Raw genomic sequence first — 15,999 nt, forward strand, 5'->3', positions numbered from 1 at the left:
GGCCCATCTAGGAGTGGCACTGCAGTGTCACGCAGGATGTCCCTTCCAAAAAACCCTCCCCAATCAGCACATGATGCAAAGAAAAAGAAAAGAAAAAAAGAGGTGCAAGATGGAATTATCCTTGGGCCCTCCCACCCACCCTTATGTTGTATAAACAAAACAGGACATGCACACTTTAACCAACCCATCATTTCAGTGACCGGGTCTGCCACACGACTGTGACTGATATGACAGGTTGGTTTGGACCCCCCCCAAAAAAGAAGCAATTAATCTCTCCTTGCACAAACTGGCTCTACAGAGGCAAGATGTCCACCCTCCGATATATCACCGTGTACATCCCCCTCCTCACAGATTATCAATTCGTCCCCACTGGAATCCACCATCTCAGCTCCCTGTGTACTTTGTGGAGGCAATTGCTGCTGGTCAATGTCTCCGCGGAGGAATTGATTATAATTCATTTTAATGAACATCATCTTCTCCACATTTTCTGGATGTAACCTCGTACGCCGATTGCTGACAAGGTGAGCGGCGGCACTAAACACTCTTTCGGAGTACACACTTGTGGGAGGGCAACTTAGGTAGAATAAAGCCAGTTTGTGCAAGGGCCTCCAAATTGCCTCTTTTTCCTGCCAGTATAAGTACGGACTGTGTGACGTGCCTACTTGGATGCGGTCACTCATATAATCCTCCACCATTCTATCAATGTTGAGAGAATCATATGCAGTGACAGTAGACGACATGTCCGTAATCGTTGTCAGGTCCTTCAGTCCGGACCAGATGTCAGCATCAGCAGTCGCTCCAGACTGCCCTGCATCACCGCCAGCGGGTGGGCTCGGAATTCTGAGCCTTTTCCTCGCACCCCCAGTTGCGGGAGAATGTGAAGGAGGAGATGTTGACAGGTCGCGTTCCGCTTGACTTGACAATTTTGTCACCAGCAGGTCTTTCAACCCCAGCAGACCTGTGTCTGCCGGAAAGAGAGATCCAAGGTAGGCTTTAAATCTAGGATCGAGCACGGTGGCCAAAATGTAGTGCTCTGATTTCAACAGATTGACCACCCGTGAATCCTTGTTAAGCGAATTAAGGGCTGCATCCACAAGTCCCACATGCCTAGCGGAATCGCTCCCTTTTAGCTCCTTCTTCAATGCCTCCAGCTTCTTCTGCAAAAGCCTGATGAGGGGAATGACCTGACTCAGGCTGGCAGTGTCTGAACTGACTTCACGTGTGGCAAGTTCAAAGGGCATCAGAACCTTGCACAACGTTGAAATCATTCTCCACTGCACTTGAGACAGGTGCATTCCATCTCCTATATCGTGCTCAATTGTATAGGCTTGAATGGCCTTTTGCTGCTCCTCCAACCTCTGAAGCATATAGAGGGTTGAATTCCACCTCGTTACCACTTCTTGCTTCAGATGATGGCAGGGCAGGTTCAGTAGTTTTTGGTGGTGCTCCAGTCTTCTGTACGTGGTGCCTGTACGCCGAAAGTGTCCCGCAATTTTTCTGGCCACCGACAGCATCTCTTGCACGCCCCTGTCGTTTTTTAAAAAATTCTGCACCACCAAATTCAAGGTATGTGCAAAACATGGGACGTGCTGGAATTTGCCCATATTTAATGCACACACAATATTGCTGGCGTTGTCCGATGCCACAAATCCACAGGAGAGTCCAATTGGGGTAAGCCATTCCGCGATGATCTTCCTCAGTTGCCGTAAGAGGTTTTCAGCTGTGTGCGTATTCTGGAAAGCGGTGATACAAAGCGTAGCCTGCCTAGGAAAGAGTTGGCGTTTGCGAGATGCTGCTACTGGTGCCGCCGCTGCTGTTCTTGCGGCGGGAGTCCATACATCTACCCAGTGGGCTGTCACAGTCATATAGTCCTGACCCTGCCCTGCTCCACTTGTCCACATGTCCGTGGTTAAGTGGACATTGGGTACAACTGCATTTTTTAGGAGACTGGTGAGTCTTTTTCTGACGTCCGTGTACATTCTCGGTATCGCCTGCCTAGAGAAGTGGAACCTAGATGGTATTTGGTAACGGGGGCACACTGCCTCAATAAATTGTCTAGTTCCCTGTGAACTAACGGCGGATACCGGACGCACGTCTAACACCAACATAGTTGTCAAGGACTCAGTTATCCGCTTTGCAGTAGGATGACTGCTGTGATATTTCATCTTCCTCGCAAAGGACTGTTGAACAGTCAATTGCTTACTGGAAGTAGTACAAGTGGGCTTACGACTTCCCCTCTGGGATGACCATCGACTCCCAGCGGCAACAACAGCAGCGCCAGCAGCAGTAGGCGTTACACGCAAGGATGCATCGGAGGAATCCCAGGCAGGAGAGGACTCGTCAGACTTGCCAGTGACATGGCCTGCAGGACTATTGGCATTCCTGGGGAAGGAGGAAATTGACACTGAGGGAGTTGGTGGGGTGGTTTGCGTGAGCTTGGTTACAAGAGGAAGGGATTTACTGGTCAGTGGACTGCTTCCGCTGTCACCCAAAGTTTTTGAACTTGTCACTGACTTATTATGAATGCGCTGCAGGTGACGTATAAGGGAGGATGTTCCGAGGTGGTTAACGTCCTTACCCCTACTTATTACAGCTTGACAAAGGGAACACACGGCTTGACACCTGTTGTCCGCATTTCTGGTGAAATACCTCCACACCGAAGAGCAGATTTTTTTGGTATTTTCACCTGGCATGTCAACGGCCATATTCCTCCCACGGACAACAGGTGTCTCCCCGGGTGCCTGACTTAAACAAACCACCTCACCATCAGAATCCTCCTGGTCAATTTCCTCCCCAGCGCCAGCAACACCCATATCCTCCTCATCCTGGTGTACTTCAACACTGACATCTTCAATCTGACTATCAGGAACTGGACTGTGGGTGCTCCTTCCAGCACTTGCAGGGGGCGTGCAAATGGTGGAAGGCGCATGCTCTTCACGTCCAGTGTTGGGAAGGTCAGGCATCGCAACCGACACAATTGGACTCTCCTTGTGGATTTGGGATTTCAAAGAACGCACAGTTCTTTGCGGTGCTTTTGCCAGCTTGAGTCTTTTCAGTTTTCTAGCGAGAGGCTGAGTGCTTCCATCCTCATGTGAAGCTGAACCACTAGCCATGAACATAGGCCAGGGCCTCAGCCGTTCCTTGCCACTCCGTGTGGTAAATGGCATATTGGCAAGTTTACGCTTCTCCTCCGACAATTTTATTTTAGGTTTTGGAGTCCTTTTTTTACTGATATTTGGTGTTTTGGTTTTGACATGCTCTGTACTATGCCATTGGGCATCGGCCTTGGCAGACGACGTTGCTGGCATTTCATCGTCTCGGCCATGACTAGTGGCAGCAGCTTCAGCACGAGGTGGAAGTGGATCTTGATCTTTCCCTAATTTTGGAACCTCAACATTTTTGTTCTCCATATTTTAATAGGCACAACTAAAAGGCACCTCAGGTAAACAATGGAGATGGATGGATTGGATACTAGTATACAATTATGGACGGGCTGCCGAGTGCCGACACAGAGGTAGCCACAGCCGTGAACTACCGCACTGTACTGTGTCTGCTGCTAATATATAGACTGGTTGATAAAGAGATAGTATACTCGTAACTAGTATGTATGTATAAAGAAAGAAAAAAAAACCACGGTTAGGTCACTGGTATATACAATTATGGACGGGCTGCCGAGTGCCGACACAGAGGTAGCCACAGCCGTGAACTACCGCACTGTACTGTGTCTGCTGCTAATATATAGACTGGTTGATAAAGAGATAGTATACTCGTAACTAGTATGTATGTATAAAGAAAGAAAAAAAAACCACGGTTAGGTCACTGGTATATACAATTATGGACGGGCTGCCGAGTGCCGACACAGAGGTAGCCACAGCCGTGAACTACCGCACTGTACTGTGTCTGCTGCTAATATATAGACTGGTTGATAAAGAGATAGTATACTCGTAACTAGTATGTATGTATAAAGAAAGAAAAAAAAAACCACGGTTAGGTCACTGGTATATACAATTATGGACGGGCTGCCGAGTGCCGACACAGAGGTAGCCACAGCCGTGAACTACCGCACTGTACTGTGTCTGCTGCTAATATATAGACTGGTTGATAAAGAGATAGTATACTCGTAACTAGTATGTATGTATAAAGAAAGAAAAAAAAACCACGGTTAGGTCACTGGTATATACAATTATGGACGGGCTGCCGAGTGCCGACAGAGGTAGCCACAGCCGTGAACTACCGCACTGTACTGTGTCTGCTGCTAATATATAGACTGGTTGATAAAGAGATAGTATACTCGTAACTAGTATGTATGTATAAAGAAAGAAAAAAAAAAACCACGGTTAGGTCACTGGTATATACAATTATGGACGGGCTGCCGAGTGCCGACACAGAGGTAGCCACAGCCGTGAACTACCGCACTGTACTGTGTCTGCTGCTAATATATAGACTGGTTGATAAAGAGATAGTATACTCGTAACTAGTATGTATGTATAAAGAAAGAAAAAAAAAAACCACGGTTAGGTCACTGGTATATACAATTATGGACGGGCTGCCGAGTGCCGACACAGAGGTAGCCACAGCCGTGAACTACCGCACTGTACTGTGTCTGCTGCTAATATATAGACTGGTTGATAAAGAGATAGTATACTCGTAACTAGTATGTATGTATAAAGAAAGAAAAAAAAAACCACGGTTAGGTCACTGGTATATACAATTATGGACGGGCTGCCGAGTGCCGACACAGAGGTAGCCACAGCCGTGAACTACCGCACTGTACTGTGTCTGCTGCTAATATATAGACTGGTTGATAAAGAGATAGTATACTCGTAACTAGTATGTATGTATAAAGAAAGAAAAAAAAACCACGGTTAGGTCACTGGTATATACAATTATGGACGGGCTGCCGAGTGCCGACACAGAGGTAGCCACAGCCGTGAACTACCGCACTGTACTGTGTCTGCTGCTAATATATAGACTGGTTGATAAAGAGATAGTATACTCGTAACTAGTATGTATGTATAAAGAAAGAAAAAAAAACCACGGTTAGGTCACTGGTATATACAATTATGGACGGGCTGCCGAGTGCCGACACAGAGGTAGCCACAGCCGTGAACTACCGCACTGTACTGTGTCTGCTGCTAATATATAGACTGGTTGATAAAGAGATAGTATACTCGTAACTAGTATGTATGTATGTATAAAGAAAGAAAAAAAAACCACGGTTAGGTCACTGGTATATACAATTATGGACGGGCTGCCGAGTGCCGACACAGAGGTAGCCACAGCCGTGAACTACCGCACTGTACTGTGTCTGCTGCTAATATAGACTGGTTGATAAAGAGATAGTATACTACTAATATTATATACTGGTGGTCAGGTCACTGGTCACTAGTCACACTGGCAGTGGCACTCCTGCAGCAAAAGTGTGCACTGTTTAATTTTAATATAATATTATGTACTCCTGGCTCCTGCTATAACCTATAACTGGCACTGCAGTAGTGCTCCCCAGTCTCCCCCACAATTATAAGCTGTGTGAGCTGAGCAGTCAGACAGATATATAATATATATAGATGATGCAGCACACTGGCCTGAGCCTGAGCAGTGCACACAGATATGGTATGTATGTGACTGAGTCACTGTGTGCTGTGTATCGCTTTTTTCAGGCAGAGAACGGATTATAAATAAAAGTGGTGGTCACTGGTCACTATCAGCAAAACTCTGCACTGTACACTACTGAGTACTCCTAATGCTCCCCAAAATTAGTAAATCAAGTGTCTAAACGGAGAGGACGCCAGCCACGTCCTCTCCCTATCAATCTCAATGCACGTGTGAAAATGGCGGCGACGCGCGGCTCCTTATATAGAATCCGAGACTCGCGATAGAATCCGAGCCTCGCGAGAATCCGACAGCGTCATGATGACGTTCGGGCGCGCTCGGGTTAACCGAGCAAGGCGGGAAGATCCGAGTCGCTCGGACTCGTGAAAAAAAACATGAAGTTCTGGCGGGTTCGGATTCAGAGAAACCGAACCCGCTCATCTCTAACTAACACTCCTGTGCCATCTGGTGGAGCAGTGTTGTAGGACAGGAACGTTCTGGAAAAGAAACAAAGATTAAAATGGCCTCCAGCCATGTGCTTATAGTCAAAGAACATATTTCCTTACGTGACCATATATACCTATAGCATTTTATATACATTTTCTATGGTATAATAAGTGCTTGTATAATACGTATGCATATATAAAACACAATGCAGCCCTTTCTTTAGCAGAGGCTGTCTATTGCTGCAGCTGTGGCATAATCTCCCCCCCCCCCCCCCCCCCCCCCCCCCTCCCCCTGCAGCTGCGCTGCATGTAACAGGGACAGGGAAACCTCCTGACTGCCCAGCATGAGCCCACTAGTTACTAGAGGGCTGTTTTATAGGGACAGACCGCGGCAGCAGTGTGCACTGTCCGCGGTCTGAGTGATCAGAGGTGCCGGCATCTTCCCCCCCTGCTTCCCCCTTAGCGTGTGCAGGGAGCGCTGGCAGCGACTGTTACGCTGAGCTGCCTGCAGTTACCGAGACAGACCGCAGCAGCAGTGAACGCTGTACGCGGTCTGATTGAGCAGAGATGCCGGCAGCTTCCTTCCCCTAAGTGACGGAGCCTCCGGCCGTTACAGGGACAGACCGCGGCAGCACTGAACGCTGTCTGTTTGTGCACAACAGGCAGGGAGCGATGACTACGGCGCTTGTAGCGGCCGTTCAGCGCGGCCCTCTGAGCGGCGGCCGGGAGTTGGGGAGCGGAGGTGGGGAGCGGAGCAGCGGGATGACCTCAGGCGACGCACAAAGCAGTCCCCCCCACACAGCGGGGCGGAAGCGTGAGCTGACCGCCCCGGTCATAAATACCTGTGATCCTGTGCTCTGACAGGGCTTCTCTAGTAAGCTCCGTTCTGTAGTCTCAGCTGAAGGTAGCTGACCTGTGCTCTTGGGCTCTGACGGGGCTTCTCGAGCAAGCTCCGTCCAGTCCTTTCTGCAGCCTCAGCTGAAGTTAGCTGAGCTGCTTGTGGCTGTGAGGGGGCTCCTATTGTGAGGGACGACACGCCAAGAGCTGCACGCAGCAGCTTCTGTAATCCCGGACCCATAGCTTTTGTGTAAACTGGGAAGGGATTGTAATTAGAAAATAAAAAATAAAAATAAAATAATCTAAAAATAAAATATGTGGAGGAGCTCCACGCTTTGTGCTCCTATCCATGTGAGCACTGAAAAAACACGGAGGTATTCTGGGAGTATGGAGGGGAGGAGAGTTACTAAAATTTAAATATTCAGTGCCTGTCCTTGCTAACACCGTCCATATCCCAAGAGTACTCCAGTGACCCCTAGTGGATGAAAAAGAAACTCACACCGGCACTCTCAATGAGAGAGAGACAAGAGAGGTTTATTTGTACTACTCCCCTATTCTAACTCCCTCTGCCACCACCCTGTATTTATGTGCAGGCTTTCATGTTTCTAGAAGTCTGAAGAAATGTGCACGAGAAGAAGAAGAAACATTGTTGCTATTCATGAGCTGCCTAGCTGAGGAAGGCGCCTTTTTCTGTGATTGACAGTTTGAAAACCTGCCAACTCTTTCCCCAATGCAAAGGCACCCATCTCAACCAGGTCCCTAAGCGCTATTTTGAGTGGGTGCCTTACACAATTAAAATCAGCCTTTGGCTGCACCCAACTCACAAGGTGCTCCAGATGCTGTCTGCCTTCTAGTTAAATGCCCTGAGCCTTAGCCCCCAGGTCCGCTGCTTACCGCATATCCGCTCCACTAACCTCCGCTGTAAACTCCCTCTGTCCTGCACTGAGTGAGCTACGCTGTCACGCTGTGTACTGTCGGCGCAGCGGAGACCACGCTGCGGCCACTCGTACACAGTGCCCCAGACAAGGTGACTCACCCACACTGACATGCTGTGTACTGTTAGCATGGCAGTGTAGAGACCACGCTGCTGCCAGTCATAGCCAGCGGGTAGAGGAGGGGAGGGAATGTGGGGGATGCCGCTGCGCTGGACGCAGGCGCCGCACAGTGCCTCACACAAGGAGCCTCACTAACCCAACCGGAGGCCCAGAATGTGGCTGTCTCGGGAAGAACAGTGCTTCTCAGGTTAAGCGCTGATCTTCTTGTGCAGCTTGGCGCTGCTAGTGTGTAACCCAGACCCCACTTCTCTCATAAGTGGCAAAGGGTTCCTGAGGCTGAGGGAACTAAGGGGCTAATTCAGACTTGATCGTAGATGTGCTAAATTTAGTACATCTACGATCACTTTCACAGACATGCGGGGGGGATGCCCAGCACACGGCTAGTCCGCCCCGCATATCTGGCTCTGCCCCCTGCACAGGTACAAAAATCGCATGGCGGCAATGCTTTTGAACCTGAATAGTAGCTCCTGCGCGCTGGCAGGGAGCTACCCGTCACTCTCCGGGTAGCTGCGGCCCGCCCCCGCACGGTCCAGGCACGTCAGCGTTGCCCGGACCACGCCCCAAAACAGCAAAAACGCACAACAGCGATGAGGTCTGAATTAGCCCCTAAATCCCATGAATAAAAAGGCTAAATAAATTAAAGTAAATCTAGACTGACCTGGAGCTCAGTCAGCAGTGACCGGCTCCCTCGGCACAAATTCAAAACTGGGGGATGATGGGGGATAAAGGGGGAGGAGCCTGCTTCACTTCTTGGATTATTTAAAGTGCCAGCTCCCCGTAAACCACAATAATCACCCCGCGGTCTTGTAGTTGTGCCAGTGTCCCCTAGTTGCTGACAGAAAAAAAATAAAAAGTACAGAGGCTGCTCGGCAAGAAAAGTTAATCATTTGGTGCCAAGACTCCTACTCACTAGCCTATTCCCAGCGGATGTTTCCTATTAAAGAAAAAAAAAGCCAAGGGCACAAATTAAATAAAGTGGTTGAACAGGGGGACCTTTTATAGTGTCCAGATTCCTCCAGCACCATTTATATCCCAGTGTAACACATGGATAGAAAAGTAATTAGCAGACAAAAAATGTTTTTAATAAAAACCAAAGGATTCAAGTAATATACTGGAAACAAGAGGAAGAGTTAAGTAAGCTTTACAAATGTGGGGGCTGGCCATAAAATAATTGGAGGACTTTTTTTCCCATACCACACACACTTCAGTCTTACCCTTTCCTTTGAGGGAGATGAGGTTTTCACACTAATTACAGGCTCCCCTTTTGATTTATCCATGACAACTGTCCTTTCAGTTCCTCGGCTTCCTACCACAGAAAAAAGAAAACAAAATTAGCAATTGTGCACAATCAGACAACATAAAGGGGGGGGGTACACACAGAGCGATGTTCTGCTAATTTCTTTGCAATCTGACTAGATTGCGTCGAAAATTAGCTGAACATCGATCCGTGTGTAGGGGTGCCGTGACATCGATGCGCACGTCGCTCATTTCACCGCTGGGTGAAATGAGCGCCGCCCCCCTGTCCATCCGTCCCCTCGCTCAGCACATCAAGCTGTGCTGAGCGGCGCGGGGGGGGAGATGTGTGCTGAGCGGTCTGTGATAGACTGCTCAGCACCCATCTCTGGGGAAATTTTCCAGTCAGTACGGCTCTAAAGCCTCCAGCAGCCATCAAATAACCAATAAATTAACATACCAGATTTGCTAGTCCTTGACCGATCAGATGTTCCACTTTTGTGATCTTCCTTATCCTTATCAGTGTTTTTGTCATCACCTTTATCAGATACTTCGTCTTTTTTGCTCGGTGAAGACCTTTAAAGTTAAATGTTTACAAGACTTTTTACTTTTATTTTCTTCAAACAATTAAAAACGGTGTCCAGTACACTAAACTTAAGGCTACAAAGCAAATACAGTTAGGTGTGGCAAACGGATTCATCGAACAAGTATTATATCTGTATATCATCGGTGGGTGTGTCATTTCCATATGTCTGAAGGACGTAGTTCACATATTGTGTTGGCCCTGCAGCACAGCCAATGCCCAATAATAGGATTTTGGTACTTACCAGGTAAATCCTTTTCTTTGAATCCATAGGGGGCACTGGAGTACTCTTGGGATATGGACGGGCTTCCGTAGGAACAGCGCTGAATATTTAAATTTAGAACACTCCACCCCTCCATATCCCCGAGTGCCTCTCAGTGTTTTTTACTGAGCCGAACAGGAACTATAGAGAGGTTGACAATGGAGTATTACATATAACTTAACGGACAATAACGAAGTTGACACATAACGTTACTGACAACTAAACAGTTGACACCCTAACCAGCACTTGTAATTTGAACCAGTCGGTGAAAGTGTGTTACCATAAGATCCTCCGAACTCACCACCACTAGGTAAAACTGCTCTGGGTGGGCGTCCAGTGCCCCCTATGGATTCAAAGAAAAGGATTTACCTGGTAAGTACCAAAATCCTATTTTCTTTATCATCCACTAGGGGTCACTGGAGTACTCTTGGGACGTACCAAAGCTTCCCCCGTGGGCGGGAGAGCTGTTTGGCACTTGTAACACTAGGCGGCCAAAGCTAGATGCTGATGCCGCAAACGTATCAAACTTGTAAAAGCGCACAAACGTGTGCACTGAAGACCATGTAGCCGCACGGCAAAGCTGCGTCGTAGAAGCCCCACGACCAGCTGCCCATGAAGTTCCCACAGAACGTGTGGAATGAGCGGTTACTGACGTAGGCGGTTGTAACCTAGCATGAAGGTAAGCCTGACGTATGGTCAGTTTTATCCATCTGGATAAGGTTTGTTTAGACGCTGGCCAACCTATCTTGGCAGCATCAGAGAGAACAAACAACGTATCCGTCTTACAAACTGAAGACGTTCGGGATACATAAACGCGTAATGCGCGTACCACATCCAGAGTTCCAGAATGTGCTGTCAACACAGGAACTACTATTGGTTGATTGATGTGAAAAGATGACACTACCTTTGGTAAGAAAGCGGGATTCGTCCGAAGTTCCGCTCTGTCATCATGAAACACCAAATACGGTGCCTTGCATGACAAGGCACCCAAATCCGAAACACGCCTTGCCGAAGCTAAGGCTAGGAGAAAAATTGTTTTCCAAGTGAGAAACTTTATATCCACTTGCTGTAAGGGTTCAAAATATGAAGACTGTAAGAACTCTAAAACCAGATTCAAGTCCCATAGCGCTGTAGGTGGAATGAATGGAGGCTGTACTCTGATGACACCTTGGAGAAAAGTGCGTATAGACGGCAATAGAGCCAATAGTCTTTGAAAGTAAATTGACAAAGCAGATACCTGCACCTTTAGTGTAGATAAACGCAGTCCTCCATCTAACCCTGTTTGTAGAAACAACAAAAGGCGGCATAACTTGAAAGATGATGTCGGAAATTTCCGAGCTTCACACCAACCTATATAGGCACGCCATATTCTGTAATAATGAGCTGCCGTAACCGGCTTCCTAGCTCGTAACATGGTTGGTATAACTGAATCTGGAATGCCCTCTCTTCTTAAGAGGGCGGTCTCAACAGCCACCCCGTCAAACGCAGCCGCGCTAAATCGGGGTAAAGGAACGGACCCTGTTGTAACAGGTCTGGACGCAGTGGGAGCGGCCAAGGATCGTCTGCGAGTAGTCCTCGGAGATCCGAGAACCAAGCTCTCCGAGGCCAATGAGGCGCCACTAGTATGACTGTGACAGACTCTTGATCCGTTTTAGCACCAGAGGGAGCAACGGAAACGGTGGAAACAGATACACAAGACTGTACGGCCACGCGACAGTGAGAGCATCCACCGCCACTGCCTTTGGATCTCTTGTTCTGGACACATACTGGAACGTTTGGTGATTGTGTCGAGACGCCATCAGGTCCACCTGAGGATAACCCCATCTCTGAACCAACATGTGAAACACTTCTGGATTTAATGCCCATTCGCCTGGATGAAAATCCCGACGACTGAGATAATCCGCTTCCCAGTTGTCCACTCCCGGAATGAACACTGCCGACAATATCACCTGGTGGCATTCCGCCCAATTGAGGATACGAGCTACTTCCCGCATTGCCATGCGGCTTCTCGTTCCTCCTTGTTTGTTGATGTATGCGACCGCCGTCGCATTGTCTGACTGCACTTGGACAGGCTGAGAGCGAAGCATGTGCACTGCTTGTCGTAGCGCATTGTAAATTGCGCGGAGTTCTAGGACATTTATAGACAGCAATTTCTCGTGATCCGCCCAGAGACCCTGGAGCTGAATTTTGAATTACCGCTCCCCAACCTCTGAGACTGGCGTCCGTAGTTAGAATTATCCAATTCCAGCCTCCGAACCGTCTTCCTGCGGTTAAATTGTGTTCCTTGAGCCACCAGAGAAGAGATACTCTTGCCCTTGGCGACAACATCACCCTGTGGTGAATCTGCAGATGCGAGCCCGACCACTGGGCGAACACATTCAGTTGAAATGGACGCGAGTGAAATCTTCCGAACTGAAGCGCTTCGAAAGCTGCTACCATTGTGCCTAAGAGGCGAATGCACAAGTGTACCGACACTGTGCGTGGCTTGAGCACTAATTGTACTAGATGGCGTAGAATTTGTACTTTCTGCTGTGGTAGGTAAATTCTTTGATTGACCGTATCGAGAATCATACCTAGGAATTGAAGGCGTTGAGACGGAATGAGATGCGATTTCTTGAAGGTGACAATCCAACCGTGGTGAACCAGTACATTGTACGTTAGCAGCGCATGTTGGAGAAGCATCTGTTGAGACGGAGCTTTGATGAGCAGATCGTCTAAATACAGAACTATTGTCACTCCCAGGGATCAGAGATGAGCTATCAACACAGACATCACTTTGGTGAATACCCGAGGCGCTGATGACAGGCCAAACGGTAAAGCCTGAAACTGGTAATGGTTCTGGCGTATTGCAAACCGTAAGAATTTCTGATGAGGTTGCCAAATTGGAATGTGTAAGTACGCATCCTTGAGGTCTAGCGCAATCATAAATTCCTTTGGCTCTAAACCCGCAATCACCGAACGCAGAGACTCCATCTTGAATCTGTAGTAAGTTACGTACTGATTGAGACCCTTTAAGTTCAATATTGGTCTGACTGAGCCATCCGGCTTCGGTACCACAAACAGACTTGAATAATAACCCTGACCCTGTTGGTGTACAGGGACTGGAATCAAAACTGCCAAATCCAGTAGGGACTGAATGGCAATGTGCAGAACCCTCCTCTTGTCGTCCGACAGAGGCAATCCTGTCTTGAAAAACCGCAGAGGCGGAAGACAGTCGAACTCTATTTTGTAACCTTTTAACACTAAATTGCGGATCCACCCATCCGCGGATGTGTGGAACCACGCCAAATGGAACGTCTGAAGGCGTGCTCCCACAATCGGAGAACCGAGATGGGCTGGTAGCCCGTCATGCCACTGGCTTGTCGGTAACCTTAGCGTCCTGGCGAGTTGTGTTGGTTTGTTGGAAACCACGTCCGCGACCACGTCTAGCAGGCGTGGCTGATCCTCTGCCACGTCCTCGAAAGGGCTGAGGTCTAAAGGATTTGAACGAAGGTCCAGCGTACCTTCTTCTTGATACCGGTGGAGGCAATGGTAAGAAAACAGACTTACCTCCCGTAGCCTCAGCAATCCATGCGTCCAATTCAGGACCAAACAACTTCTTGCCATCGTAAGGCAACGCCTCTATACCTCGTTTGACCTCTGCCTCCGCATGATAAGCACGCAGCCAGAGTGCTCTTCGTGCCGTAACTAGCGACGATGAAATACGAGAAGTGAGCTGACAGACGTCAGTAGACGCTGTACAGAGATACTCTACAGCCTCAATCATTTGATTTACAAGAACTATCAGGTTTTCGTCATGTAAAGCAGATTTGAGTTCTGTAAGCCATATTATGAGTGCCTTAGTGACCCAAATGCCAACCAATCCAGGTCTTCGCATCACACCTGCTGCTACATACATGGATTTTAGCATAGTTTCTATCTTGCGATCTGAAGGGTCTTTAAGCGTAGTAGCTGCTGGCACTGGTATGGTTAATTTCTTGGTAAGCTTTGACACTGAAGAATCAACTATTGGTGGATTCTCCCATGTACATGTTACAGAGTCTGGAAACGGGTAACTAGACTTAAATCTGCGAGGTATAGAAAACCGTTTATCTGGATTCTGTCGTGTTTCTACTAACATCTGATTAAGAGATTCCGACACAGGAAAACTTAGTGGTGTTTTTTGTCGTTTAGTAAATACGACCTGATCATTTATGAGAGGCTCCTCAGTTTCAGTAAACTTCAGAGACTGACGTACCGCTCTGATGAGATCATCAATGCCAGAACTGTTAAAATCCTCGCCATCTGACTCCACTTCGCCCTCCTCACCCTCATCTTGTTCCGTGAGGTCTGGCATGGAATCGTCAGAATGCAACATAGCAGACACTGGAAAATCATAAGACATATGAAATTTATCCCGTTTACCCAAAATGGATTTGGACCTTACGCAAGGCTGAGAAGCCTCCGGTAGTTCTGGCGGTCTCACCCTAGACTCAGATCTTGCCGTTTCCCGCTCCTGACGAGCGGCGGTCAATTCTGATTGTAACCTATCCAGTACATTTACTAACATACCCCACGGAGGCCGCTTATTGCCCCCTTATTTATTTATTTATTGCCCCCCCCCCCCTTGTGTAATGGCTGCATGCTCTTTTCGATTCAGAGCAGCGGCAGCGCAGCGTGTGGGGCCCCAGCGGGTATCGCCGAGCGCTGTGTCTGAGCCCGGGTGAGCAGCGCGTCAACCAGCGGTGGGACCCGGAGCAGTAGCGGCGACCGGCTCCGTGAGCGAGAGAGCTGCGGCGGCCGGCGCCCTGAGCGGCAGATCAGCGGCGGCCGGAGGCGTGCGGAAGAACTGCTGTGGCCGTCGCCATGTGGGGAGGGCGGCTGAGTGGGGAGAGCAGCGGCGGGACGGGCGGCTAAGTGGAGCGAGCAGCGGCGCTAAGCGCTAACAATGTCCCCACACCTCGGGGCGGCAGCGGGAGCTGACCGCCCCGTTCACATACCTTTATCCTGCAGCTTGTGAGGAGGCTCCGACGGGGCTTCTGAACAAGCGCCGGCCAGCCTGTGCAGGAGGCTGTGTGTGTGGCTGTGAGGGAGCTCTTTCAGAGAGGCCCGACACGCCCCTGCTGCTATCAGCAGCTGCACTATCCCTGACCCTGCCTTTTGGAAGGGGGAAAGGGATGTGTAAATAGAAAAAAAAAAATCAAATAAAAAGAATAAAAATTCTTCAAAGTAATCGTGACCTGAGTCACAGAGCTGTTGCTACGTCGAGCACAGAAAAAACACTGAGAGGTACTCGGGGATATGGAGGGGTGGAGTGTTCTAAATTTAAATATTCAGTGCTGTTCCTACGGAAGCCCGTCCATATCCCAAGAGTACTCCAATGACCCCTAGTGGATGATAAAGAAACATCTGCAGATATGCGGAATCCCTTCTGCGCTCATCCAACAACAATAAACAGTAATGGAGTAAAGTAAGTTATCAATCAATCAGTCTATGACAAAGTTCTGGTCTCTGCTTCAGTTCTTTTTCATAACGGAAGTGCTAGGTACAGGAAGACTCGATGCGTACCATACTCACATAGAGTCGTGATATGTCCCTCGTATAAAGGTATCTTTGATTTCTTTTTTCTCCCACTTCTCCGAGGTAGAAAGTTCTTATCCTCGCGGTTGGAGAAAGGAAAAAATGGGACAGAGGAGCAACTGATAGTGTAATAAGTTTGTGAAGGCAGGAGATCACTGTCAGGGTGTCATAGTAATATGAAGGATTCTTTTCTGTCAGTGCAGGTTTGACGCAGGTTACCCAGAAGTATGGAGACTAATGGGGCACTGGTCTTCACCAGTGACCCCACAAGGAGGTTTGGGTTGTCAACACCAAACTTTGCTTCAAGTTGTAAGCTGTCTTGAAGATCACATGCAGCCCCTGTGTAAATTATATTATTTACTTATCAGAATGCCCTTGTGGACTCCAGTATATAAGGAACATCTCTTGCCTGTATATTCTAGATGTTTTATC

At 48.3% G+C, this 15,999-nt stretch overlaps 1 protein-coding gene across 3 annotated transcripts in view; it reads right to left on the bottom strand.

The window, feature by feature from the left end:
* Window positions 1–15,999, bottom strand: part of LOC134907861 (scaffold attachment factor B2-like) — a 216,071-nt gene that overhangs the window by 85,727 nt on the left and 114,345 nt on the right. For all 3 annotated transcript variants that reach the window (XM_063914824.1, XM_063914823.1, XM_063914825.1), the window contains exons 10-11: window positions 9,624–9,739; window positions 9,145–9,236 (exon numbers count right to left, since the gene is read on the bottom strand). In XM_063914824.1, the coding sequence (XP_063770894.1) occupies window positions 9,145–9,236; window positions 9,624–9,739 (208 nt within the window). The remainder of the gene's footprint in view (window positions 1–9,144; window positions 9,237–9,623; window positions 9,740–15,999) is intronic.

The sequence above is a fragment of the Pseudophryne corroboree genome, chromosome 1 (assembly GCF_028390025.1).
Source record: "Pseudophryne corroboree isolate aPseCor3 chromosome 1, aPseCor3.hap2, whole genome shotgun sequence".
NCBI classification, from domain to species: Eukaryota; Metazoa; Chordata; class Amphibia; order Anura; family Myobatrachidae; genus Pseudophryne; species Pseudophryne corroboree.